This window comes from Eumetopias jubatus, unplaced genomic scaffold (assembly GCF_037043125.1).
Source record: "Eumetopias jubatus isolate StellerSeaLion01/CBP00866 unplaced genomic scaffold, mEumJub1_p1.0 scaffold_3, whole genome shotgun sequence".
NCBI lineage: Eukaryota > Metazoa > Chordata > Mammalia > Carnivora > Otariidae > Eumetopias > Eumetopias jubatus.
In genome coordinates this window covers 1,015,299-1,040,902 of record NW_028274809.1, presented here as the reverse complement: position 1 = coordinate 1,040,902, position 25,604 = coordinate 1,015,299, and the positions used below count along the sequence as shown (strand labels likewise).

The 25,604-nt window shown below is 58.0% G+C and overlaps 2 protein-coding genes across 3 annotated transcripts in view; one reads left to right on the top strand and one right to left on the bottom strand.

The window, feature by feature from the left end:
• The window catches only part of THAP4 (THAP domain containing 4), a 39,349-nt gene extending 39,005 nt beyond the window's left edge, over window positions 1-344 (bottom strand). Inside the window, exon 1 of the mRNA XM_028105251.1 lies at window positions 193-344. Coding sequence (XP_027961052.1) covers window positions 193-269 — 77 coding nt within the window. The 5' untranslated portion in view covers window positions 270-344. The remainder of the gene's footprint in view (window positions 1-192) is intronic.
• A 483-nt stretch (window positions 345-827) lies between these two features.
• ATG4B (autophagy related 4B cysteine peptidase) lies at window positions 828-24,973 on the top strand. Of its 2 annotated transcripts, none has more exons than XM_028105108.2 (13): window positions 828-936; window positions 8,934-9,035; window positions 9,184-9,255; window positions 11,113-11,211; window positions 11,595-11,696; window positions 12,330-12,402; window positions 15,376-15,455; window positions 19,263-19,456; window positions 19,773-19,851; window positions 20,160-20,305; window positions 21,677-21,733; window positions 22,193-22,286; window positions 23,316-24,973. In XM_028105108.2, exons 1-13 carry the CDS (start codon window positions 927-929, stop codon window positions 23,387-23,389), a joined length of 1,182 nt encoding a protein of 393 aa, XP_027960909.2. In that variant the 5' UTR covers window positions 828-926; the 3' UTR covers window positions 23,390-24,973. The 2 variants fall into 2 exon arrangements, with proteins under 2 accessions (XP_027960909.2, XP_027960910.1); XM_028105109.2 differs by lacking the exon at window positions 828-936 and adding an exon at window positions 1,367-1,504.
• Window positions 24,974-25,604: the final 631 nt, after the last annotated feature.

Below are 25,604 nucleotides of genomic sequence, written 5' to 3'. Positions count from 1 at the left end.
CACACAGCGCCCGGCGCTGACTCACTCGCCAGACCGGCCCCGAGGCCAGGCGCGCCGAGGGCCTCCCGCCTCGGGCCGGGCCGCGCGGCCTCAGTTTCCCCATCGTGCCGTACCGGGCCGGGCCGGGCGGGGGCGTGGCCGGCAGAGCCGCGCGGGCGGCGGGCAGGGCGGCGGCGGGCGGAGCCCGGTTACCTGTGGAAGGAGACGGCGCGCTTCTCCCCCTTGCCCTGCCGGTTGGAGCAGTTCGCGGCCGCGCAGCAGATCACCATCTCGGGCCTCAGGCCGCCGCGCCGCCGCCAGGCTCCGGCCCTCGCCTCGCCGCGCCGCGAGCGGGACCGCCCCGAGGGGAGGGCGCGCGGCGACACGGCTGCGGGACGTGGGAGCCGGCCCCCGCGGCTCCCGTACGGCAAGATGGCGGCGCACGCCCTGCCGCCCCGCCGCCCGGCCGCCCGGCCGGGCCTCGGCGTGCCCGGGTTCCCCAGTGCTCGGCGGGGCGCAGCCCGCGGCTCGCGGCGTCGGGGGTGGGCGGGGGCGCTCTGGGCCGGCGGCCCCGTGCGGCGGCATGGCGCGCCGGGCCGTCCGTACGGCAAGATGGCCGCGCCGGCGGCCCGGCCGAACGGCGGGTTACCACGTCCTCCCCGGGGCCCCGCCGCTCGTCCGCGTCTGCTTCCGCTACCCCCACGGGTCGCTGTCAGGGTCCCCGGAGCGAACGGCGCAGGCCGCCAGCGAGCCGAGCGCGCGGGCCCAGCCCTCGGCGTTGGGCCTCACCGTACGCCAAGATGGCGGACGTGCCCTTCCTCCCGCACTTCCGGCCCCGCCCGCGCCCTCGCCCTCTAGGCCCGGATTGGCCCCGGCAGCGGCCCGTCGCGTCGCGCTGCGGAACCGTCGGAGCGACGCCGCTCTCAGTCGGCGGCCGGAGACGGAAGATGGACGCAGGTGAGGGCCCTAGCGGACGCGGGGAGACCCACGGGCGACGCCCTCCTGGCCCCTCGGCCGCCGGGGTCTCTCCCAGCGCGGCGTGGGTGCGGGACGGGCGCGGGGCCGCGGGGCGGGGCCGGCGCTGGCGCCGAGCGGGGCGGGGACGGCGTCTGTGGGAAGGCCGGCGCGGGTCTGACAGTCGGCGGTTTGCGTGTTTCGGCGCTTTTTCAGCCCCGCCCGCAGCGCCCGGGCGCCCGGCGACAGGCCCAAAGCCGGCGCGGACAAGCGGGGGCAGCGTGGTGTCCGAGGCGGGCGGGAGGGGCGCCGGGCGGAGCTGGCTCCGGAACCGGCGGCCGGAGAATATGCTGTGCCTGCCCCCACCCCGTGCCCCAAGCCGTAAGGAGTGGAAGCTCTTTAACTCTTAGGAAGTTACATGGGGAGGCTGGAGGCGAGAAATACGCTCCCAGCACTCACTGCACGCGCATCTCAGTGGCCGGCAGATCATATGCAAGTTTCCTGTTCGTGGTTGAAGAGAGAACCTGAATTCATCGCGTCATATCTTAACTTCTTGGGGTCCTGATGCGAAGTATGTGGCGGGTGGGAGGGCGTATGTGTACATGTGTGTCCGTGTACACGTGGGGGTATGTGCATATGTGGCCTTCTGGCCTGTCTTATCACGCTTCTGTTCCAGAGGGGACGATTCCTTAATTTTTGCTTGTAAACTATTTTGGGTCTTTGTCCAGTAGGCTTAACTGATACGGGCTCTCTCATCCCAGGGTAGTTTTAGTCCTTTCATTCCTTGTAGGGTATTTTAGACTTTGTAGGAGAGACTTGGGAAAGGTGGAAAAACACAATTCAGTGTTGGTCATGTTACCTTAAACGTGAAAGTCATCAGGTTAAAGTTGAAGGGTATTTCAAAGTCGAAAAAAGTGTTTGTATTTGAAGGCTGCTGTTGATGCTGATAAAAATACATATGATCTTTGGAGGCTGTGGTGGAGAGCTTTTTTCTGACACGATGCTGCACATCTTTTTAGGGGTGATTAATGGTGCAGCCTCCTCTGATCCCTGGACTCCTTACAAAGCCTGCCTTTCTTGACCAAGTCTTACGCAGTTTCTAGTTGTTTTTACAGTGATCCATCCAAGAAACTGCATTTGTTATTGAATGAGAGGTTTGTCTTGGGCATTGTTCTAGACCCTGGGGCCAGAGAAGTGAACAGAATAGACAAAACCATGGGGCTCACGTGGGAGAGTGATGTGGGCCAAGCAGGAGGGAGTTAGAATCATAGCCAGGATGGCCAGGGAAGAAATCTCACTGCAGACAGAGGTGAGTTTTGACCCAGACCCAAAAGCAGTGCAGGAGGAAGGGCAAGTGGGCCGTGTGGCCACAGGATGCAGCAGGTGGGGGTGAGAGAAGTAGGAGCTGAAGGCAGAGAGACAAATTTGGCCCAGTCACGGGGCCTGGTTGGGTCATAGTGAGGACTGGGGCGTTTATTCTAAATGAGTTGGTGAGTCTTGGAAGGTCTTGAGTAGAGAAATAATGTGACGGGACGGATGTTTAGCGGACTGGTTCTGGCTGCCCTGTCCAGGATATACAGCCTGTCCTGAAGAGGGGCAAGGGCAGAAACGAGACCAGTTAGGAGGCTGTTGCTAAGCCAGGTGAGAGGCCGTGGAAGCTCAGCTCAGGGTGGAGAGAGGAGGTTGACTTCTGGGTGTATTTGAGGGTTGAGATAGCAGGACTCTGTACAGACTAGAAGTGATGGGGGTGGTGGGAGGCACGGAGAGGGAGAACTTGAAGATGGTGCTGAGGTTTATGGCCGAACTGAGAATGTCTTGTGGGGAAGACTTTGGGGGTCTTGGTGGGGGAGCTGTTGGTTTTGTATGTGCTGACTGTTGTTAGACATCTTTCTTATGATGTCCCGGGAGGCTTTGGGTCCACGGGCCTGGAGCTCAGGGCGTAGGCCTGGACTCGCGGTCGATGTGTGGGAAGCTGCTTTGGATGAGGGTCTGAGAAGAGGAAGAAAGAGAAGGGGCCTGGGAGGGGCACCCAGGGCTGCTGGCTGGCATGGAGAGGTCCAGAAGGTGGCAGGCGGACTACAGGCTGCTTGTGTCCTCCACCGAGCCCCCAGCACTGTGTGTGAGAACACATTCAGGACTCAAGGAGTGGTGGGTGCCCGCAGTTAAATGGCTGTGCTGTCTGTGGCTTGAGGACAGAGCCCGTATCTTGAGCTTGTGTCTCCAGGGCTTCAGTTGTGTCTGGCATGTGGTTGGTAGTCGAGGAAGCAGAACTTGAATTCATGGCAACTTAAACGTTCCTGCACTATAAGGACTTCAGTTTAGAGAGTCTGTTAGTGTGTAAGGTGTCAGTGGTGAGAAGGGCCTGCTGATCCCTGCAGGGCAGGGGGGCTCAGTGTGGTGTTCTGTCCAGTGTGCTCTTGAGCGCAGTCTTTTCTAGGTCTCTGGTGTAGCTGACGTTCTGGGTGCTTTTCCTTCCTCTTCCTTCCTTTTCATTCAAAACTGAACTACCAACATCTTCATGAAAACTATTTGGGATTTTAAAAAGTAACTACTTGCAGGGGCGCCTGGGTGGCTTAGTCGTTAAGCGTCTGCCTTCGGCTCAGGTCATGATCCCAGGGTCCTGGGATTGAGCCCCGCATCGGGCTCCTGGCTCAGCGAGGAGCCTGCTTCTCCCTCTCCCTCTGCCTCTCTCCCTGCTCATGCTTTCTTTCTCTCTCTCTCAGTATCTCTGTGTCTCAAATGAATAAATAAAATCTTAAAAAAAAAATAAAAAGTAACTACTTGCAAATGTGTATTCTAAACATAAACATTCTTTTTTTTTTTTTTTAAAGATTTTATTTATTTACTTGACGGAGAGAGCGAGTGCACCAGCAGGGAGAGTGGCAGGGAGTGGGAGAAGCAGACTCCCCGCTGAGCAGGGAGCTCAGTGTGGGACTTGATCCCAGGATGCTGGGATCATGACCTGAGCCACGGACTGAGCCACCCAGGCGTCCCTAAACATAAACATTTTCTAAAGGAAAGGGAGAACCCTTCTTTTGATTTTATTTGTAAAGCATAATTTTTCAGAAGCTATAGATGTTTGGGGGAAGTATCTTTGAAAAGTGATGCTTTATAGTAAGCTCTAAAAGAAAGGTAGTGGTGTGTGTTTTTGTGGTTCTCCCTGGTTAGATTATAGTGTGATTGGTACTAAGTGCAGACGAATTGGTTACCTTCATTGAGCACAATTCCCTATTTTTCTGCCAGATTAATAATATTAAAACATTTGTTTCTAATGGAATTACCATACTATTAAAGGGCTTTCTGCTTCCTCTTCTGGGTGTGGTCAGAGACATCTCAGAGGAAAATGAGTGTCTGGGACCCAAGTGACCAAATGAGGGAGAGTGCCTCTGAAAGAGCCTCATTCTTTTTTTTTTTTTTTTTTTTAAGATTTTATTTATTTATTTGAGAGACAGAGAGAATGAGAGAGAAAGCACATGAGATGGGGGGAGGGTCAGAGGGAGAAGCAGACTCCCTGCTGAGCAGGGAGCCCGATGCGGGACTCGATCCAGGGACTCCAGGATCATGACCTGAGCCGAAGGCAGTCGCTTAACCAACTGAGCCACCCAGGCGCCCAAGAGCCTCATTCTTAACTGGTGACACCTGTCAGTCTCGCTTGTCCTGCGTGTCCTCTTAGTGGAAGTTAAAACCATTTCCTGGGGTCTGGAGATTGGCATTCTTTTCGAGATTTGACCCCTTTTCACTCAGGTATGTGAACTGCTTCACATGATGATATGTTGCATGTGGTGATGATGAAATTATTCTGAGGCCTAATTAATTTGGGGTGACCCGCTGTGGGAAGGATGCAGATCAAGCCCCCATGAAGCTGGTCAGTTTGAGCAGAGAGCTGGAGGTCAGTCTGAGCCGCCTCTGTGTTGGCCGATCTGTGCCGATGTTACTGATTGTGAACTCGTTTTAAAATAGAAAAGTACTAGCTTTTCTATTGAACTGTTTTCTGAACGGGCACTCTGTGATGTGTTTTGTTCTACGGAAATATTAATATGTGTTTTGACTAAATTAATACTGACGACAAAAGTGGTGTTGTGTAGGGGACAAGGAAGATTTAGTTTCATCTTACAGATAACAAGGCTTGAAATAATACGAAAAGGAGGAAGAGAAGGTGCTGCACACGTGGCTGGAACCTGGCCCGGGCCTTGCGTTCCTGCCCCCTGGGGCAGAGCCAGCAGCTGTGTCCCGCCTCGTGGCCCGGGGACCAGGGCCTTGCGTCCTACAGCTGGCAAGTGGGCTCTCTGTCTCCAAAAAACAAATCTTTGTAGAGATGAGAAAGTTGAACGTCAGGAATGAATGGTATTTTCGAAAGTACTATCAGAGAGTGAGGTCCGGAACGTCCGGGAGCTTGGTGGTCTGCTGGCAGCCTGTGCTAAGTGAGCATGCCTCTGTCCGAGGGAGCCGTGAGGGCACCCAGGCTATGACATTTATTCCAGGTGTCAGTGTCCTCTGCTGCAGGCGGGGCGGGGCAGGGCAGAGCCGCCGACGGTCAGTCAAGACTCTGCTGGCTAAATGGGGACGAGAAGCCCTTCACTTGCTTTCCTGGTTGGAAGTGCTGAGGGTCCATGGGACTCTATGCTCATTTTCCAGGGCAGAAGCCTCAGGACATTGAACTAGCCTGTGAAGTGTCTCGGATGGCTGGCTTCTGCTCCCTAAACCCCAGTCTTGTGAGGAAAGCTTGTTGCTTACATTCAGCTTTAGTGAGGTAGATCACATATTTGGGTGAGTTTCCTGTGTCTGTCGCACTGAGTGCCACACCTGTTACAGCACATGGAGACTGGCCTTCATTGCACACTGTGGCATCACCAACTTACCCGTCCCAGTGACTCCCAGGGGACCCACCCCGAAACGTGCTTCCTGTTGCCCAGCATGGGGCAAAGCTTTCCACGTTTCCTCACACCGTCCCTGAGGGAAACACAGCTGTTCCTGTCTTACCAGTGAGAAAACTGAGGCACGGTAAGGTCACCACCAAGTGAGGGTCAGACTTCGGGCTGCCCACAGTGGGGACTGTGTTCAGCAGGCACGATGGACACACACTCCTTGCGCAGTGTTCCCCAGGACCGACACGAACACGGTCCCTGTCTGAGGAAGCTGCCATGCCATGGGGGAGCTGTGTCTGCAGCCAGTTCCAGAGGCACATGTGACCTGCGTCCAACAGGAGCAGGATTCAGGGGGAGCGGCTCGCACGCACAGTCAGCTGGAGGGGCAGAGGCAGGAGGAGCAGTGATGTGAGGGGCATGGGGGACACAGGGGCGTGGGAGCACTCCTTAGGGAGCCTGCAGATGATAAATGTGCACCCTCAGTTCGAGGCTCCTGCTCATCTGGCAAGAGCTGGGGTCACTTCCTGGTAGTTCATTCCCTTCGGGTGTGTCTGTCTCCTTGCTTGGTTTTGGCTGAAGCAGTAAAGAATCTGAGGCCACACAACCCATAATTTGGTTAGCTGTCTTAGGAAATTGGGTGATAAAATGTTAAGTTAATAGAACACCTTTTACTCCTTTCCCTCTGAAGTTGGCTTGGTTGCCTGTAAAGTTTGCTAGTAAACCTAGGAAGTACGCGTGTTTTGCATTTTGCCACCTCAGTGATGAAAACCTGTCTACTTCAAAGGTGCCGCAGCTTTGATAACAGGGTTGTGGTCCTTTGACAGGTGCCGCACCCCTCTGGCACCAAGCGCACGCGAGATGCTCGCCCACAGCACTCAGTAGCCCTCCAGGATTGTTAGCCATCTCTGCATCGTTTGTTCATGGCTCTGGTGTTCAAAGGGTCCTGGGCATCAGTAGGGCAGGAGGACAGTTAATGTCCTGCAGTGCAGTCGGGTTGTTTGCATCCTTTCTCCTTGCGAGTAAATGTTTGGGTTTTAATCTACATATCAGTTAAAGCCCGGGCTTCCTGACAATAGAGAAGTAACAAACACCGTGTGCAGCTCCTCGAGAAGGTGGAACTTGAGCTCACTCCAGCGTAGCTTTGATAATCACGTGCATAAACAAGTCGTCTTGCGTAGAAAAGAGGGGGAGATCAACCTGGACTCTGTTTGTAAGCGTAGAGCAGCTTGGTTGGCGTTGTGGAAGCACCAGCGAGTCGGACACATTGAGCAGACCCCCTGCATGAAGCTCCGCGGGGGAGGGCCCCCCGTGCCCGCCATCGGCTCAGGCGCCCTGGGAAGCACAGCTTGTTCTGGAAGCACACTGGGACTGCCCTGACGCTGTCAGGTTTCTAGTGGGAAGAAGAAAAGGCGGAGCTGGGTCTGGGTTCCTGACAGCCAGAGAATTCTTGAAGTAGCGAACACAGGGTCTTCGGGTGCTGTGGATTTCTCTGTTCATGGAGCATTGCTTTCCCAACCCTGAGCCTGGGAATTAGCTGCGCATCCAGTTTAGCCTTTTGGGTGTAGTACAATCGTATGCCTTTGAGCCTGCAGTTCTGCGTCCTCGGTATTAATGACACTGGCTGACCTTGGCGCCCTTCTGTCTGCCAGCTTGTGTGTGCGCACCTCGTGGGAAGGGGTTCACGGACACTTTGCAGCTGCACTGTGAGGGCATCCTATTACTTTTCCCCCGTTTTATGAGTAAGGAAATTTTTACACTGAGGGCTCAAGGGGCCCAAAGCACCTACAACCTGGGGGTACTTGAGCGAGGATTTGAACCTCCACTGCCAGGCACCAGAGCCAGCACTGGACCCCCGGCATCCCCAAGGGGTTGTGCACAGCACAGAGGGACACGCAGGGATGCTCCGCAGGGTGTGTTAAGAGCACCTCGATGGGGTGCAGGAGTTACCGATGGCCTGGACGGGGTGCTGTGAGACCGTCAGACATTTGCTAGAGCGCTATGTCTGTGTGGACTATCACCGTTGAGAGACTAGAGACGAGGAAATCACAGGTGTGGTATGGTTTCCTTTATGGATCTACGCAGAGACTTCTGGAGAGAGATTCCTTGCTGGGTGTGAAGCTGCAGAAGATTTTTTAAATAATATTTTTGTAGTCTTTGGGTTTTTAAAAATTAATACGTCATTGTTGCCCAAAGGTGGAGCTGTCATCAAAAAGTAAATTCAGATGTGGAAGAAACGATTATAATAGATTTTCCAAAGTTATCTGGGCAGTTGCGGGTGAAGAGTACGAGTGACTAGGTACCATTGAGGCTTGCGAGGCAGCAGATGAGAACGGTGTGTTTAGGGTTCTCTGAGGAGCAGCTGAAGAGTTGGCGGACCCGGGATACACTGCCCCTTGCCTTGCGGGTGTCAGTCTTGCTCTGCTGAATCTGGGAACTGTGTACAGAGGGTTTCCTCAGCCGGCTTCCAAACACAGAGAGGGACACTGGGCCTCTCTAGTTTCTTAATTGACGCAACACAGAATAAAATGGCGCTCAGGTCTTGTTAGCTGCATACACAGCGACCTTCTTAGGAGGTGGGAGCTGGTGGCCGCGCTCTTCCGGGAGCCTCCTGAAGTGAAAACAGCTGCAAGAGCCTCGGGGAGTTTTGCAGAAGGGTCTGTCTGTTTCTGGGGGTTTGTGTCCCACCCAGGAATAGTACCTGCCCCTCCACGGCTGGTCGTCATCGTCCCCGAGCTTGTGTTTCTCGCCCGTGAAGTACCTGCCTTCTCCTCAGCCTCTGGACACCGGCTCCTAGGGGACACTGACTCCACCTTCTACTCAGTGTGTGGCCTCGCTTACACACTGAGATGCAAGGATGACTTTTGTCCCGTGGGTGTAAGTCTAAAACCAGTCCTGAGGTCAGGTACTTCCTCGCCCTGGGCCTGGTGCTGCCGGCCTCACTCTCGGGTCTGCCGGAAGGCGAGACTCAGGAGCCGCTGGCCCGTTGCTTGCGGTTGCTTTGGCTTTGGTGGTTGTCACAGCCCTGACGAGACGCAGAATTACACAGAGCTCTTCACGCAGAAACGCTAGAAATGATCTTTCATGTTGTTTTATGAAATTATAAAAATGGGATCAATGTGTGTTTGGTTTCAATAGCTACTCTGACCTACGACACTCTTCGATTTGCTGAGTTTGAAGATTTCCCGGAGACCTCAGAGCCTGTGTGGATACTGGGTAGAAAATACAGCATTTTCACAGGTATGAGCCAGGTCAGAGCCTGCTGTGCTCTCAGGGCTCAGTCTATGAAAAGCATGTTGTGGTAATGATAGTTATCTGTTAACTTTCTGTAACATACGATCTACGAAGTTAAGGTTGTGTGTGTTTTCTTCTTTTAAACATTCCCTAGAAAAGGATGAGATCTTGTCCGACGTGGCGTCCAGACTTTGGTTTACATACAGGAAAAACTTCCCAGCCATTGGTAAGTACGCCGTCGGTTACAACACACGATGGTAGGTACAGGCTTTATAAGGAGGGCAACTTGGGGGTATAGTGTTGACTTCGGTATGCTGGGTGCTTGTCACTTCATCTCAGACCTCACGGCAACCCTAGTGACGTTAAGCCGGCTGAGGTCTTGGGCCTCGCGTGGTGAAGTTAGGGTCCAAATTCAGGACTCCTGACTCTCCTGAGGGCAGGGATTTTCCAACTGCTGGTCCTGGTTTCTTACTGGGATCTAAAATCAGGATAATGAGTTATAAGCAGCATTTAAAAGTATAGAGCAGAATGGAGTGTGAAGTTGTGTGTTTCCACAGCGAGGCAGCGTATGGCTTCAGGAGGCTTCAGTTTGTACGTCGGAAGGGTGTCCTGGGTCACGGTTGTCACAGTGTGCTTCGGACTGTGGGCCCAGGACGTTTGGAGGCCGTTGCTCTGTGTCTACCACCTTTTCTTTCGTGTCCCACACTTAGTAGTGGGGAGAGCTGAAAGGCAAGGTGGATGTGCCATGTCTCAGCACTAACGTATGCCCCATTCAAAGTGGCTCTCCATCGTCGTGACCCTGGAGGTGGGCACTGGAGGGGCCCCAGCTCTTGGCCTTGCCTTTGCTGGTTGGAGAACCTGAGACCAGAGAGTCGGCAACAGGAGGCTGCGGCTCCCGGGTGGCGGGTCTCTGTCAGGCCTCTCACCAAGATGCAGTCGCCTGTGTCTTCTGGAAGTGAGCTGGATGCGCACAGCCATAGGGCTTGACACTCAGGAGTGCCGCGGGGTAGGGAGACGAGGCCAGCGCCACCACAGGCCACCTAATGATGGGATTTGTCCGCTGTGCTCCGGGATGTCCTTTGTGCCACCCGTGCTCTGCTCAGCCCTGAGGACGGGGCAAGCCTGGGCAGTGCTGGGGGACCACCACTCTCCTGCAGGTCTCTGTCTGGACTCACAGAGCAGCGACAGGCTGAGAGGAGCCTTGTGTTATTTGGTAAAGTCACTGAGGAGGACGGTGCCTGCCGCTAAGGGCCAGCATGGTCTTTCCTTCCCTAGCCACGGAGAGATGACTAGTTCGTACGGGAGTTGTTGCCGCACGTCCCGAGCACTGCTCTTTGTCTACCCCCCCAACCCCACTCTGCTCCTCGAGGCTTTGTCCACCCACATTTGTGGGAGGGGCCGCCCCAGGCTTCGAGGTGATGCTGCAGGGAAATGGTGGAGCCAGCCAGGGCTGCAGCTTGCTGGGCTGGCCCTGGCGTCTCTGCTTCGCCACCACCTCATGCCTCTCGCCTGGCCGGTACTTAGGATGGTCGGGGCTTCTCCTGTCATGCTGGGGCCCGTCTCGGACTGCACGCAGAGCTGGGGTGCCCAGTGTCGGCATCCTTTTGTGCCCTGGCAGTGGGCGTGACGTGGAGGGGCCCCGGAGCAAGTGTGCTTTAAGTGCTGAGGGTTGTTGCTGACCACCCCTGGGTTGTGTTCCTGCCCTCCTGCATGCATGACCACTCTCCCACCAACTGCATCTTTGCCCTTCTGGTGCTTGGAGAGAGGTCCTCCTTATTTGACTTGGAGTTTCCTAGGTTACTCATGAGACTTAGTGTCTTTACGTATGTTTTCCAGACATTCTTAATTCTCTGTGACTGACTCATTCACATATTTTGCCCATTTCGAGGGGTTGGCAGGACATATCATTGCCCAGTAAATGTGCCCTTGGCATGACCAGGTTCTAAATGGCCTGTCACCTGAGATGGAGCTGACGCGGTGTAGGGCTGACCCAAGTGTGCTAGGGCCAAGGCCTCCTGCCAGTGGACTCCTGACCTGCTGGGCCATCTGACGGCGAGCCCTCTCTCTTTGTCCGCCATGACAGGGGGCACCGGCCCCACCTCGGACACGGGCTGGGGCTGCATGCTGCGGTGTGGACAGATGATCTTTGCCCAGGCCCTGGTGTGCCGCCATTTAGGCCGAGGTAAGTCACGGCACCGGGGACGACAGCGTTTTTAGGAAGCAAACAGGACTGTGGGGTTAGGTTACCCAAAGCACACAGACTGGGATCCAGGGTTTTCTTGAGTGGTGACCCACTGATAATCGTTGATTTAAAAAAGTGACTTTAAAGAATATTGATGAACGTTTGTCTTTTAGAAATTATCGTTACATCACTGAAACCATTTTCTGTCCTACAGGGTTTTGTTTTGGTGGGTTAGCATATGTGAATTTGGAATCCTGGAGGATTTGGCTTTTAACTTTGGAAAGGTTCAAGAAAGGGTATCATCTGTGGCTTGAGTGTTTCATAAATGTAAAGGCTTCTTCCTCCTCTTTTGGTAAAATTGAACTTCTGCATCTCTCCAATAGACTGGAGGTGGACACAGCGGAAGAGGCAGCCGGATAGCTACTTCAGTGTCCTCAACGCTTTCATCGACAGAAAGGACAGTTACTACTCCATTCACCAGATAGGTGGGAGATTGCCGAGTGAGCCGGTCTCCACGGCTCAGAGCAGGCCGAGTCGTTGGGTTCCCCCCTGAGCACTTCCCTGGTATCGGGTGTGCGAGGCGTGAGGCTGTAGGTCCCTCCGGCCTGTAGCCACCCGGGGCTGCTGTCGTGGGCCAGGCCGGCTTGGCCCCGGGGCCTTGCTGTGGCGCGGGGGGCCGTGTGGCCGCAGCGGTGTGTGAGCTGCGCATCGTGGCGGCTGTGCGGGTGGGGTGCCGTCTCCGGGGCTCATCCCTCTCTGCACCCATCACTGAGTCTGAATGCTCCTTTGTTTTGAGCGTCTCGTTCTCACCTACAGAAGGAAGTAAAGGCATAGCTTTGAGTCCTTTGATTTCCTCCATCTTGCTCCTTCTTGAAGGGCTAGGGCCCTGACTCGTCGTGAGGGACAGACCTTGAGGCAGCCTCTGTCCCTCTTGGAGGAGGAGTCCTGGGGTCTCTCAGGAGCTCCTGCTGGAGGCGGGGGGGGGGGGGGTGTGCCCGTCCAGGCTTCCCGTGGAGTGCTCCTGCTACCACGTGCTGCTGCCAGGATGGGCCTCTTCTGGGGGCTGGGCGGGCTGGGGGAGGGGGGCTCACATCACTAATCGCATCTGTTTCCTGCAGCACAAATGGGAGTTGGCGAGGGCAAGTCCATCGGCCAGTGGTACGGGCCCAACACCGTTGCCCAGGTGCTCAAGTATGTGCCAAGCCCCATGCCTCCCATTTCCTCGGGGTAGCGTGAGCATGACGTGTGGGTTCAGACTCTCCTGCGTCTTGGTTGCTGAAGGAGATGAGGGGCCTTTTACTCTTCCCCTCACGGCCCTCCTGAGAGTCCTCAGAGGCGGCCACACCCAGTGCGCTCCTGTGTGGAATTTATGTTTCCTGAGGGATGAGTGTCTTCATCCAGATGGCGCCCACTGGATGGGGCCTCTCTGTGTCTGTCACGTGGGCCTATCCACTAGGGTGCTTTTCTGATGGTCTGGGAGGTTGAAACTGTTGTGGAGTGACAGCAGTGCGGGTGTGCCGTGGGCCTCTGCCTCTGCTTCTGTGCTGACCCCACTTCTTCCTGCCTTGGACCCTGCGTCCGCAGCTGCGGCTTTCCCTCCACATCCAGACTCGTGCATCTGCTGCCTGCCCCCTGTTGCCCAGGCTCCTTCCTTGGGGTGTCTGAACCCGCCCTTCTCCCCCCTCATCCCCCAGCCCGCTTCTCCTTGTTCCAGTGAAGGGCTGCCCTCTCCACCTGGCTGCTCTTGGCAGGTTCTCTGGGATCCTCCACCCACCTTCTAGCTGTTCCCCAAGCCTGCCCACTGTCTCTCTGTCCCCTCACCCAGCGCCCCCATTTACTCTGCCGAGCCCCTACCACATGCCCCTTAGAACCCTGGGTCCAGCCCTGCATGCGTTGGAAGCAGCCTTTCTGCATGGTCTGTCTCCCTGCATGGTCAGTGTGTGGTGTGCGCGTGTAGTACGTGTGCGGCCTGCATGAGTCGTCTGCACGGCCTGTGTGTGTGGTCTGTGTGTGCCTGCACGTGGGTTCTGCCGGCGTGGTCTGCTGCGGGTTCTCACTGTCCCCACTTCTGCTGTGAAGCAGCTCCTTCGAGGTTGCTGTCCATCTAGTCCCATATCCCAGCGCCCGGTTTCGGTCTTCTGTTTACTCAGTTGTCCAGCAGGTGGCTCCTGATGTTCTGTCCGGTGTTCTGTCTCGGAAGCCGTGGGCCACACAGTCCTGCCCTGTGGTCCCTGTTGGTGGTCGATGGCTCCACGGTGGGGCTCCCTCCCCCCTCAGTGAGCACTGTGGTGCTGGCTTGGCCTTCGGCTGCTTCTCTTTTCTGCCAGCACCAGTGTGAGCTGTGGTCTGCATGGCACGGCTCCCCGTGTCACGCCCCCAGTGCTGGTTTGTGCCCAGACCCCAGACTGAGGTCCGGGTACTTCCTCAGCAGCACCCCTTAGATGTCTGAGGGGCCTGTCAGCCTCCCGGCCGAAGCCACAGCTGACCCTTCTCCCCACCCTCGGCCTGTCCCTTCTACAGGGAATGCTGTCCTCCAGGAACTCAGGCCAGAAACTGGGGTCGTGCTAGGTTCCTTTTCTGAACACACCCCCTCCGGACGCATCCAGACTGACCTGTGCTCCCTGCCTCCCTGTCCTCACCCCGGTCCAAGCCCCACGTTCTGCCTCCTCGTGGCTCTTCCTTTTTCTTTGACATCCTCAAGGCTCTTTTAAAATACGGATAGGCATTGGGGCGCCCGGGTGGCTCCATCAGTTAAGCATCCGGCTCTTGATTTTGGCTCAGGTCATGATCTCTCAGGGTCGTGGGATCAAGCCCTCGCCCCCCAGCATCGGGCTCTGTGCTCAGTGGGGGGTCTGCTTGAGATTCTTTCCCCACTGCTGCACTTGTGCACACACTCTCTAAAGTAAATCAGTGAGTTTTTTTAAAGAGTATTTGAGAGAGAGCGTGTACAGGTGGCGGGGCAGGGGGCAGTGTGCAGAGGGAGCGAGAGAAGCAGGCTTCCCACTGAGTGCGGAGCTCACCGTGGGGCTTAGTCCCAGGAACCTGAGATCATGACCTGAGCCAAAGTCAGGCGCTTAAGCGACTGTGCCCCTAAATCAGTAAATCTTAAAAAAAAAGAAAGAAAGAAATAAAATAGCAAGAGGTGTCATCCTCGTAAAATACAGGTCGGCCGTCTGCCCCTTCTCTACTGGAACCGTCCTGGGGGGTCCTAGCTGACTCCAGGGAAAGCTGCAGGTGTAGGCACGGCTCTGCCTACCTTCCCGGGCCTGTCTCCACGGCGTGCCCCTTGCACACACCCACCCCAGGGCCTCTGCACCTGCACCAGCCTTCCCCCAGCATCAAGGCCTCCTGCACCTGCACTGGTCGCGCCTGTAGTTACTGCTCTGTTGGTCTCCATCGTGCTCAGTACCCACGGTTACTTCTTTTTTGCCTGCCTCGTGTCTGGAATGTCAGCGTCTTGGGGGGGGCTGCTTTGTCTCGTGTGTCAGTGGGTTTCAGCCCCATACCTGGCCCTCTGCAGGTGAGAGAGAGAGGCAGCCCGTGGAGTGTTGCACGTGTTCCTCCGCCACTCTGGCCTTCCCGTGGGGAGGGGCTTGGTGTGGTTGCCCTGATGCCCCGCGCCCTCCACGTGTGTCCCCAGACGGACCAGGTTCTCCCACTAGACCTTTTGTTGTAGTTGGCTTGTCTTTCAGAGGCTCGGGGCTTTGACCAGGGTTCTTGGGGTTGTTAAGCCACAGATTTCTCTGTGGGGACTCAAACTGCTTGTCAGTGCATCACTTTTGGGGTGAGGTGGAGCAGAGTGTGAAGGCACCATGGGGAATGGGGGTGCCGGGCCTTCCTGTGTTGGGAGAACCCGTGGTATAGCGGAGACAGGGTCTGTGCTCCCTTTCCCAGGACAGAACGCCCCACGGGCAGGGCTTCTGTGCGGGGACCCTGTCCCCACGTGGCAGCTGGGGTTAATGGAAGGGGCACCGGGCCCGGGTGGGAAGAAGCAGGCGGCAGCCTCAGCTTTACTCCCGTCTGGCCATGAACGTCTCAGCCGTGATCTTTCTCATCCGCCAACACTGCTGGAGCGTTCGTTGCTGTTTCCTCTGCTTGTCCCGCGGAAGGGAAACGTCTTTGAATTGTGAAGACTTACTGGTGTGTCCTCCCCCTTTCCGTTAGGAAACTGGCTGTCTTCGACACCTGGAGCGCCTTGGCAGTCCACATAGCAATGGACAACACGGTGGTGATGGAGGACATCAGTAAGTGAATTGAGAGTGCGGGGGTTGTAGCTGGCGGGACTCGGGGCGCGGCTCCCTGGCCCACGGGCGGGCCTCGACTGGCGTGCAGCTTGGGGATCCCTTGTTTGCATCCCGTGTACAGCAGGCCAAGGGGAAGGACCCAGACTCTCCGCAGAGCTGGGCTGCGTTGTACCCCGACTTGCTCTGTGTCCTCGTTGCAAGAACTTGTTCAGGTGTCCTGGGTCAGCCCCTCACGGGCATCATGCTCTTTGAGGACAGGCAAGAGCAGCTTTCTAGCCAAGGTGTAACAGGAAAGGGGAGCGTAGCTCTGTTCCTCTTTCTGGAAGGATCCACTGGAAACCTGAAGGAGCCCAGGCATGCTGACGTTTTAGTCCAGGAGGAAAAGGATGGCTCGGTTTGGCAAATGGCCTCTAGTGAGTGAGTTTTGAATTTGGAGTTTACATCCTGTTACACAACCAAGCTGACAAAACTCTATTTAATGTCTTAGGTTTTTGCTTAGGAATACCTTTTCCCCAAAGAATTTGCCAGAGCTCCCTCCACTCCAGTTTTATTGAAGTTCCACATATTTGCTGCTGCCTTGCTTTGAATTTTACCTAAGAAAGAGCCCTTTGAGCGTGCTGATCTGGGGTTTACCTGGACGGTCGGAGGTGGGCCTCGTGTCATGACTGCAGGCACGGGCACCACGGTGGTGTTGCTCCTCGCTGCTGCCCGGCCCTTCCCTTCTTCAGCCTGGGGATCGTGACCTCGCAGAGTTGGGGGAGCCAGCCAGCCCTCCCTGCCCGCTGATCCTGTTCCCTGACCCTTTGCCCCTAAGAGCTGACAAACTAGCGACTTGCACTCAGGGAGGCGTGTTTTTCCTTTCTGCCTTCTCCTCACGTTTTATTTCTTGAAATTTTTGCGAAACATGGGAAACTGGAAACATACAGAGAATGGGGGAGAAAACCACTTGGAAACCGTTCCTACTGATGTGGAGATGCCGCTCCCCCTGGTGTTTGTCTTTCTGAGCAGCCCTTGCACGTGGCCAGAGCATGTCTTCTGTTGGGGACGTTACAGCCTTTTGCTGTCTGGCTGCTCATTTCCCAGTGCATGTCCGTTTCCCTTTTCCCCCAGTGTTGGGGAAACCACCTCCCTCAGGGTCGACCCAGTCACCTGCCCAGCCTGTCCTCCGAGGCTGGCTCACCGGTGTGGTGCCAGGAAGGAGTGAGGGACAGGCTGCTTTCCAGAGCCTGCATTTCTGGGGGAGGGGGAGGGGCAGGGGGGGAGGTGCTGGTTGGGGCCTGGAGGAGACTCGGGCCATGTGTCCGGACGCTGGCCCCTGGCTCTCGGGGTCTCAGGTCATCCATAGCAGCACTACTGGAGATGAGGCGCGGACTTGGGGCTTGTCTGAGGAGGATGTGCGTCTGTTCTGGGGAGGACCTGGGCCTGCAGATTTAACAGGCTCCCAGGTGGGGTGTGTGTGGCCGCCCAGCCATGGTCAGGGCCCTGGGGTTCTCCCCTCCTGAGTCAGAAGTGATGCGTGCTCTTCACGGGGACAGCTTAGGAAGAAGAGCATCAGTACACCACCAGTAAGGACGCTGGGACCAAAAATAGTGCCTGGGGTCCTGTGCACAGTTTAGTGAGGTGAGTGGTAGATGGTGGGGAGTCTGAATGGCTGTGCTAACTGCTTTTGGCTTTAGGGGCCCCAGGGGGTTAGAGGGGACACCAAGGCCGCAGGCAAAGAGCCACTTTTGTAGTCGCGGCTGCCCCAGGTCACAGGTGTGGGAGAGAAAGCTCCAGTTCACCAACGCAAATGGAGAACCAATACTGGCCAAGCCAGGGCTGTCTGGGTCTCCAGAGCTGCTCCCTGGCAAAAGCACCAGCTTTCTGCCTTCCCTGTCCATTTCGGGGGGAGAGTACTCTGTGGGGGAGCCTTGCTGGTGGAGATGTGCCGTCCTCTTTGGGGGACCAGCCAGGACCCCCGGAGCAGCCTCCGCCAGGGCTTGCCCTGGATGAATTTGGAGCTTTGTGAGAGACTGGGAAGGCACTGCATCTGGGGAGGACTCACAGGTCGAAGAAGACAGCGAGCCAGTGCACACGAAGGTATGCCACAGAAAGACCCTGGCGGCAGAAATAACGCAGAGGTGCCTGTGGTTGGAACTTCCAGGAGGTGAGGATGGGGTGACCGCGAAGGGACGGGCAGCCAGCCTCCCTGTGCCCGAGCCGGAATTTTCACAGCTGAGCACCTCCCAGTATTTTAACCAGGGGTTCTTCAAATATGCGTGTTCCTAGTGACACTTCCAAACTGCAGAGACGGGCACTTGGAAGCGTCCGGAGGAAAGTGGTGGTGGTGATAAGCTGCCGTTGAAGAGAGGCGGTCCGCTGGCCCGGCTTCTGTCGGGTCCGCTGCCGTTGAAGAGAGACGGGTCCGCCGTCTCGTCTTCCTGCCGCAGCAGGTGCTGGTGGGGCCGGGGCAGCGTGCTGAGGAGGCGGCGTGCGGTGTGGAGCTCTTGTCGCGGATGAGCTCGGAGCGAGCTCATGCGTGGTGGGGATGTGAAGGGAGCGTGACCGGGGGACCCGTGGGTGCCTGGACGTTTGCCGTATCACGGGCCACATGCAGCCTCGGGGAGTCCCTGAAGTGCTGCGTGACAGGCCCTGCTTCGGTCATTTCTCGAGCCGATCCACGTGAGGGTCTGTGCTAGTGGGAAGGGTGCAGTCAGCAGTAGCCCCCACCCCCGTCCTTCGTGCTGAGAAACTCCGGCCCCGTGTTCACGCGGCCGTCTTCCTCCCTCCTGCGTCCCCAGTTGTCGGCCGTCAGCTCACCCGCTTTCCTGCTGCTTGGCCGCCCCAGCCCGCCCTGGCCCGCCCTGGCCCGCCCTGGCCCGTGGTCGAGGGGCCGGGGTTGTATGTGGTTCCCACACCTGTGCAGTCTCCTCTGATCTGGAAAGTTCTCCTTGGTTTATTTTCCTGCTTTTTCGTGGCACATTTTGAAGAACCCAGGCCAGTTTGGTGCAGTGCCCCACACTCGATGTATTTGCTTCATCAAGATTAGATCGGGGGAAGCCTCTTGGTGGTACCTGGTGGCTGTGTCCTCAGCACCACAGCCGGAGGCCCGTCAGTAACACTTCCTCGGGTCACCTGCTCGGGCCGTGTCCCTGCTTCCCTATGATTAACGGGGATCCAGGGGTGATACCGAATGCGTGTTGAGGACTTTGCCTGGAATGGTGGCTTCTGTAACCATCCTTCCCTTTGGGTTTAATGGCTGGCAAGGTGGCTGGCCCACCTTGTCTTCTCTGCCCCCGGCCAGGGATCAGCGGTTTCTCTGAGGAGCCCTGGTTCCATTTAGCGGGGAAAGGTGTTCAGAAACCACGGTCTGGGCGCCTGCTGGGCTGGGGCCCCTGGAGCGTCCCTGTCCCCACCACCAGCCTCCTCGGTAGCACGCTGATGAAGGATTAGCGGTGCGCTTAGAAGAAACAAGTTGTTTCCACGTTGACAAGGGAGGAGCAAGGCTGTTTCCCGATGGCGTCCTTGGTGTGGGGCCAGTGTGTGTGCCCACCAGCGTGGCGGCTGCCCGGGACGCACGGCACTGTTTGCTTTGTTTCACTTGAGACTTCATTTCGTGACAACAATTTTAAATTGGACATGCGTAGAAAACGATTGGTTCTTTTTTTTTCTCTGTGGGCGGCAGGACTTACTTTCCAGGTTCGGATTGTGTTAAGCGCTTGACTTTTTTATACTTGTTGCCTATGACTGAGTAATGATGTACTTGTTCCTTTTGGGTAAACTTCTGTCTGCTGCTGTTCAGCCCTTGAAAGCATGTCTCTTTTTCAGGAAGGTTGTGCAGAGGCAGCCTTCCGTGTGCGGGGGCCGCCGCGCTCCCCCCGGACTCCAGCCGGCACTGTAACGGCTTCCCTGCGGGAGCTGAGCTCACCAATAGGCCGGCACCGTGGAGACCCCTGGTGCTTCTCATCCCCCTGCGCCTGGGGCTCACGGACATCAACGAGGCCTACGTGGAGACCCTGAAGGTGGGTCTTCTCGCTGACCAGCAGCGGGGAGAGATTCTGCTGCCTGTTGTCGCCATGTCGGCCCCTTCTGCCCTCTGGCCCCCTGTGGACTCCTGGCCCCCACCTGCCCGCCTCCGGGCAGTCCTGACCACCTCTCCCACTGGCCTCTGCGCTCACCCTGCGGTCTCTGCTCTTCCTGACTAAGCTCTTGGGGACCACGTCTTCCCACTCTCCTTTCCCTGTCACCCTGTCGGGCCCTGGGGTTGGCTTCCCGCAGCACACAGACTCATGGTCGGGTGGCCTGCTCAGCTGCCCTGCCTTGCCCTCTGTCCTGCAGCGCTGCTTCATGATGCCCCAGTCCCTGGGAGTGATTGGAGGGAAGCCCAACAGTGCCCACTACTTCATCGGCTACGTTGGTGAGTGGTGGTTCTGCGGGCATGTGAGGTCAGCCAGGAGCTGAGGGAGAGGGAGTCCTCTGCAGAGCAGCCTAAACATCCTTAGGATGTTGGCTTGACCCAGGGTGTCCAGTTAAAAAGCAGCATGCTCCCGCGAGGGGTCAGTGTCCCCACCCGGCCGGAGCCGGCCTCCTGTGGACCCTCTTCTCCCCAGCAGTCGGGTTCCCACCCCAGCCTGGCGTGTCCAGCTAAGTGGATTTCTGTGTGGCGCGTCTCAGTGGGACCCCGGTCTGCTCCCTTTCCGCTGAGTACCCCGTCGTCTTCCCCAGGTGAGGAGCTCATCTACCTGGACCCTCACACGACGCAGCCAGCGGTGGAGTTCACCGACAGCTGCTTCATCCCGGACGAGAGCTTCCACTGCCGGCACCCGCCGAGCAGGATGAGCATCGGGGAGCTCGACCCGTCCATTGCCGTGGTGCGTCCCCCACTGCGTCCTGCCTCCTCCTCTGACCATGTGAGCTGGTGGGCAGGTGTTCTGAGTCGGTCTGTGCTCAGTCCTGCTGTTCTGGAATGGAAGGGAAGGGTCTCTGATTTTTAGGATATTTTTTTTTCCCCCAGTGTTTTGGAGTAGGTATCACATTCACGTGGTTTCGAGTGCCTAGGGCACAAAAGGGTTAACAATGTCTGTTAGCTACTTACGCCCACCAGGGGCCCTAGCCCATGTGGTCCTCATGGCCCTCACAGCGAGCGGCCCCCTTGAACATAGTGGTAGTCTGCCCCACTCCCTGCTCTGCACCACCTTTTTGGGGTTTTGGGTTTGACTTTCAGTTTTTTGACTTCAGGGATCTGGGAGATGATTGCTAAGAATGAGCTTCTTTGCTCTGATTACAAGGTGGAATTTTAGGCAGTGATTTACGTAAACCTATGTATTCTCAAAATGCATTTGATGGGGATGGGGGTGTCAGAAACTTCTGGAAGGGAAGGTGTCCCTCAGGGAGCGATTAACTGAGTCACAGACAACAAGGCAGATCCCGGTCCTGAAACAGACCTCTCTGGACGCGCGGTCTGTGGGTCTTAGTGCGTCCTGAGGTTGGTGGCCGGGGAAGCTGCCCGAGGGTGGCGGGGCGTGGCCGGAGTTGGAGGGTTGAGCCCCCGTCCAGCAAGCGTGAGGCACGCTGTGGCAGTAAACGCGTCTCCATAGGGGACTGGGGCTGGTGCTCGTGTAGACACAGAGCAGCCTGGACCGCAGTGCCGTCCGCAGCAGGTGCGCAGACGGGGGGCGGAGAGGCGTGACCCCGTTCTCACCTGAGAGAAGAAGGCTGTGCGCGGTCTCCTCAGGAGAAACCAGCTTCCCGTCTTCCAGTGGAACGTTGCCCGTGTCCTTTCGCCAGAGCCTGGGGCAGTGTGGATGGTCTTCGCAGTGAGAGCGGGCGCCCATTCTGTGGTCATGCCTGTAGTCCTGGCGGTGCCTGGAGCATCTAGTAACGTGTCCAGGCGTCGGAGCTTCGTGGGGATGGCTCTAGGAGCGCGCCATCGCCACTGACTCTCTGCGGGACCCAGGGCTCCCTGCAGCTAGGTGCCACCTGGGTGGGAGGCCCACATTTGAGTTGTGCCATGCACTGTGGGTCCTGGTGGCCTGTGCCACTGGCCAGGCCATTAACCTGCACATGGCCTCCAAGGCCTGGTCGGTCAGGGCAGAGGGCGGAGGGTCGAGCCGGGAACCCAGCCCCCAGAGGCGAGCGGAGACCCTGGCCTCTCTCCAGGCCACCTCGCACTGCACGCCGCACCGGAGTGTGGCCTGTTCATGCGCCTTGCCATGTGTCGCTCACGGTCATTTCTGTTCCAGGGGTTCTTCTGTAAGACTGAGGACGACTTTGATGACTGGTGCCGACAAGTCAGACAGGTGGGTGGCGGGTCCCCGCGCGTGGGGTGGGAGTTGGGGGTGGGCCGTCTTGGGGTCTCCAGTTTGGGGTCCCACCTCCCTTGGCACCCTGCGCACAGCTTGCACTATGGCTTATGGCATTGACCTCGTCGTGTGTAGAGAACACAGGCACAGACCTTGCTCGTGAGCCTTCGGGCGGGGTGGGGGGGTGGTTTCAGGTTCGTCAGTGTTGTGGCCATGACCTTGAGCGGAGGCAGCACGTGGAGTTGCCCCCAGGGCTGCTGGTTTGCCGCCCTCCGTGTGAGCAGTCGGAGAGACCTGACGATGCGCCGACTCGGCAGAGGCCTGACAGAGCCTTTTGTATGGAGGCCGCCTCCCCTTCCTCCTGCGCGGCTCCCCCCGCGGGCAGTGCTGATCCCTGGGTGGGGGGCGCTAGGCTGTACCCCCGCCACTGTATCTCACGGCTGCGTCGGCCGACAGGTGTCGCTGCTCGGAGGCGCCCTGCCCATGTTTGAGCTGGTGGAGCAACAACCTTCGCACCTGGCCTGTCCCGACGTCCTGAACCTGTCCTTAGGTGAGTCTGGAGGCCACAGGGCCTTGTCTCGGGTGGGGGCACGGCTGTTCCGCATGTGGGGTGGTCTGTGCATGTTCTGTCTTATCTCTCTGCTTCCCCCAGGCCCTGTGCCAATTGCTTTTGACCTTTAAGATTTGTATGAGCCCAGGATGTGACCCTTTGGTGGTGTGTGTGTGGGACCGGGGTGCTGCCGAACAGCCTGTGTGGGGCCCCGAGTGGGCAGCGGCACAGTCTGCTGCCTTGTCCTTCACCTCATGCGCCATAAGCTGGCCCCCAAGCACAGAGCTGGGTGTGCTCCTCACGCGGCCGCCTGGGCCCCTGCAAGCCAGGATGTGCTAGGCTCTCAGCGACAGCCCAGTGTCTCTGCGAGGTCTGGCACGGGAGCCAGCCCTGGGGTGGCAGGCCACAGGTGGGCTCCGTGTCCTGCTGCTCAGTGGCTCTAGGCCCAGGGCCTCCTCCCTCACTCAGGCCCTCAGTTTCCCTGAAGTGAGTCAACGTGTGGCATACGAGAACTGGGACTCGGAAGGCCATGAGCACAGTTCACGCAGCCATCTGTCTCTGGGACGATGATGAGGCCCGTGTCCCTGTCCCTCCGAGAAGATCATGGAGGATGGTGACTGAGCCACTGTCTAACAGAAACCAGAAGGGAGGCAGGGTGCCGCATGGGAGACTCGGGACAGATGTCCCATCAGTTCCCAGACGGTACAGGGGGTGCCACCCCCTCTTGGGACGGGAAGCCCTGCCCTCCCAGCCCCTGCCCCTTTCCTCTGGGCTCCGCCAAGAAGCGTGTTCTCTTTTCAGATGCGCCCGTGGGATTCTCTTCCCTGCCCCTCCCCTCACCAGTTGAAGCTCCTGGCCTGCCGAGACCCACAGCCCGGGAGGCCAGTGCCCCAGCGGGCCGGGCCTGGTGTGCCACCTCCTGCTGTACCGAGGGCCAGATGCAGGGTGTGGGGGGCGGTGCCTCTTCGTCCCCACAGCCTGGACACCCCACGCCAGGCGTCTGGTGAGGTGTTGTCTTGTTTCTTCTAGACTCTTCTGACGTAGAGCGATTGGAAAGATTCTTTGATTCAGAAGATGAAGACTTTGAAATCTTGTCTCTTTGAAAATCCTGGAGTTGGGGGACGGTATCCACTGGCCCTCCCTGGGGGCACCTTCGAGAGCCCGGCCCTGCCTCGGGGCGCTTGGCGCCGCCGCATTTCATCCATCCAGCCTGCCCGTCCGCTGAATGCCTGTGCCCCGTGCCGCCTCCGCCCGCAGACGGAGGACTGCCCTGTCCCGGAGGCCTTCCTGCGAGCCCCAGGGCTGCGCAGGCCTGGAGGGCTCGTCAGGCTCCCGGGCACAAAGGAGGAGCTGCCCGCGGGAAGCCCCGTGCAGCCGGTCAGGAGCTCCTGAGAGCAGAGCCTTCCACACTTCCCAGAGCTCTCCCTGCGACACTGCCAGCCCTGCACTCGCCTCTGCCCTGCTTCCCCCTGGGCGCTCGGTTCTGGGTTTGCTTGTTTCAAGTTACAAGGACATGCATTTCTGTGGGGCGTGTCCCTAGTCATCTTCTCCGAAGACCTGCAGGGTGGGCGTGTGCGGGGTGGTGCCTGTGGACTCAGCCTGGGCCCTGCTCTCCGCGGCGTCCGCCCGGCGTGCTTGTCAAGGGCTACCTCAGCGGGGGATCAGATGGAAAGAATTCTGGCAAGGTTTCTCCTTGCTTTGGGGAGCAAAGTAGTGAAGTGGTGGGCGTGGTGGAAATCCAAAGATGTCACCGAGCGTGCATGTGACTCACTAGGACAGGGACATGCCTGCTCTCCCGGAGCCGCAGGTAAAGCCCGAGTGGGATGCGCCTTTCTCACGCCTCCTTTGCGGGCCCCGCGTGCTGCCGCTTGCTTGTCGCACCAGCTTCCCCTGGGTCAGGGGTCTGTGGCCCTCAGGCCTGGGGAGAGGGGGCGCGGCACGCTGCCATCCAGGGCCTTCCTCCCGGTCACCAAGGCTTTAGATGGTTTGGGGCCAGAGGGTAAATAAAGCCCACAGCTTGACGCGTGAGCCCGGCGCCCCCATCCCTCTGTGTACCAGTCAGAGACGTTTCCAGACCCTTGTCAGCACTGACGTCAGCACCTGCGGCCTTTAGGCCGCGTACTCGAGGCCCAAACTGCACCACTCCCACCCGGGTTTGCCGTCCGTCCTGGAAGACTGGCTTCTGTCCCACCGGCAGCGTAAAGGGGCTCTGGGGGGCTCAGGTGGAGGTGACGGCCTCTCCCAGGGCGCCTCCACTCGCAGCCTCCTCCAAGCCCTTGCTTGTGCGGGCGGGCGGGCCGGCGGGGCTGGAGCACACGTCTGCCCCGGGCCTGCTCGTCCTGCCGGCCCATGTGTTGCCCACATAAGCGATTTCCTTTTTCCCTTCTGTTCCCTGCACCCCGTCCGTGAGGTCAAGTTGGGGGAGCAGGGAAGGTTGGCCGGTGTCCACTGCTCCAGCGCTGCATTTCTCTGAACGAACAAATGTGCCGCCGCGCCGCGGGCTAGGGGCCAGGGGGGTGTTGGCAGCCCCTGCAGCTGGTACAAACCGGGGACATGGGCGACGGCCTGACCCACAGGGAGCTTTGTCTCATGTGTTTTGGAAAAGGCTTACTGAAGAGAATGTCGTTCATTCTTTGTAGTGTAGTTTGCAATTCTTAATGGCAAATAATAAGTTTCAGTAGAAAACGCTTGGTTGTCTGTGTCTTGAATTCTCCTCACGTTCTAGGTGGATGTGGGAAGACGGAGCAGGAGCGTTGCCTAGGCTCCTGCTGCCAGGGACGGGGGGCTCCGGGGTGGGGTCTCGCGGGCGGCTGTGGCCTGCCCAGGGCCCCAGACCCACCCCACGCCCCACCCAGCCTGCGAGCGGTGCTGCTGTCCTTGGCCTCGTGGTCGCAGAAGTGAACACCACGAGGGGACTTGCTTTTAGAACACACGGTAGCTCCTTCGACGAGAAGCCTTGTAGAAAGCGTCCCCAGCGCGGTGTTAGCCTTAGTTTGTGAAAGCAGCGTCCCTCCAGGTGGGCTGAGACTGCTAGCCACGGGCAGGCACACGCAGGGCACGGGCAAGGCCCGGGTGGGACGGCCGGGGGTGCCCCCCAGCCTCCGGTGCCGCTGCGAGGGGCCCGAGGCAGACACGAGTGGGAAGCACTGAGCTGATCCCCAGCTGAGGAAGTCCACCTGCACCGCGGCCTCCAGAAAACGCCCGGGGGACCTTCCCACGCTCAGCAGCTTCCAGCCACAGCCTTCCTGTCAGGATCCCAGAGGCCGGGGCTCCAAGTCAAGGTCTCTACAGGCCTGTTTCCTCCTGGAGGCTCCAGGG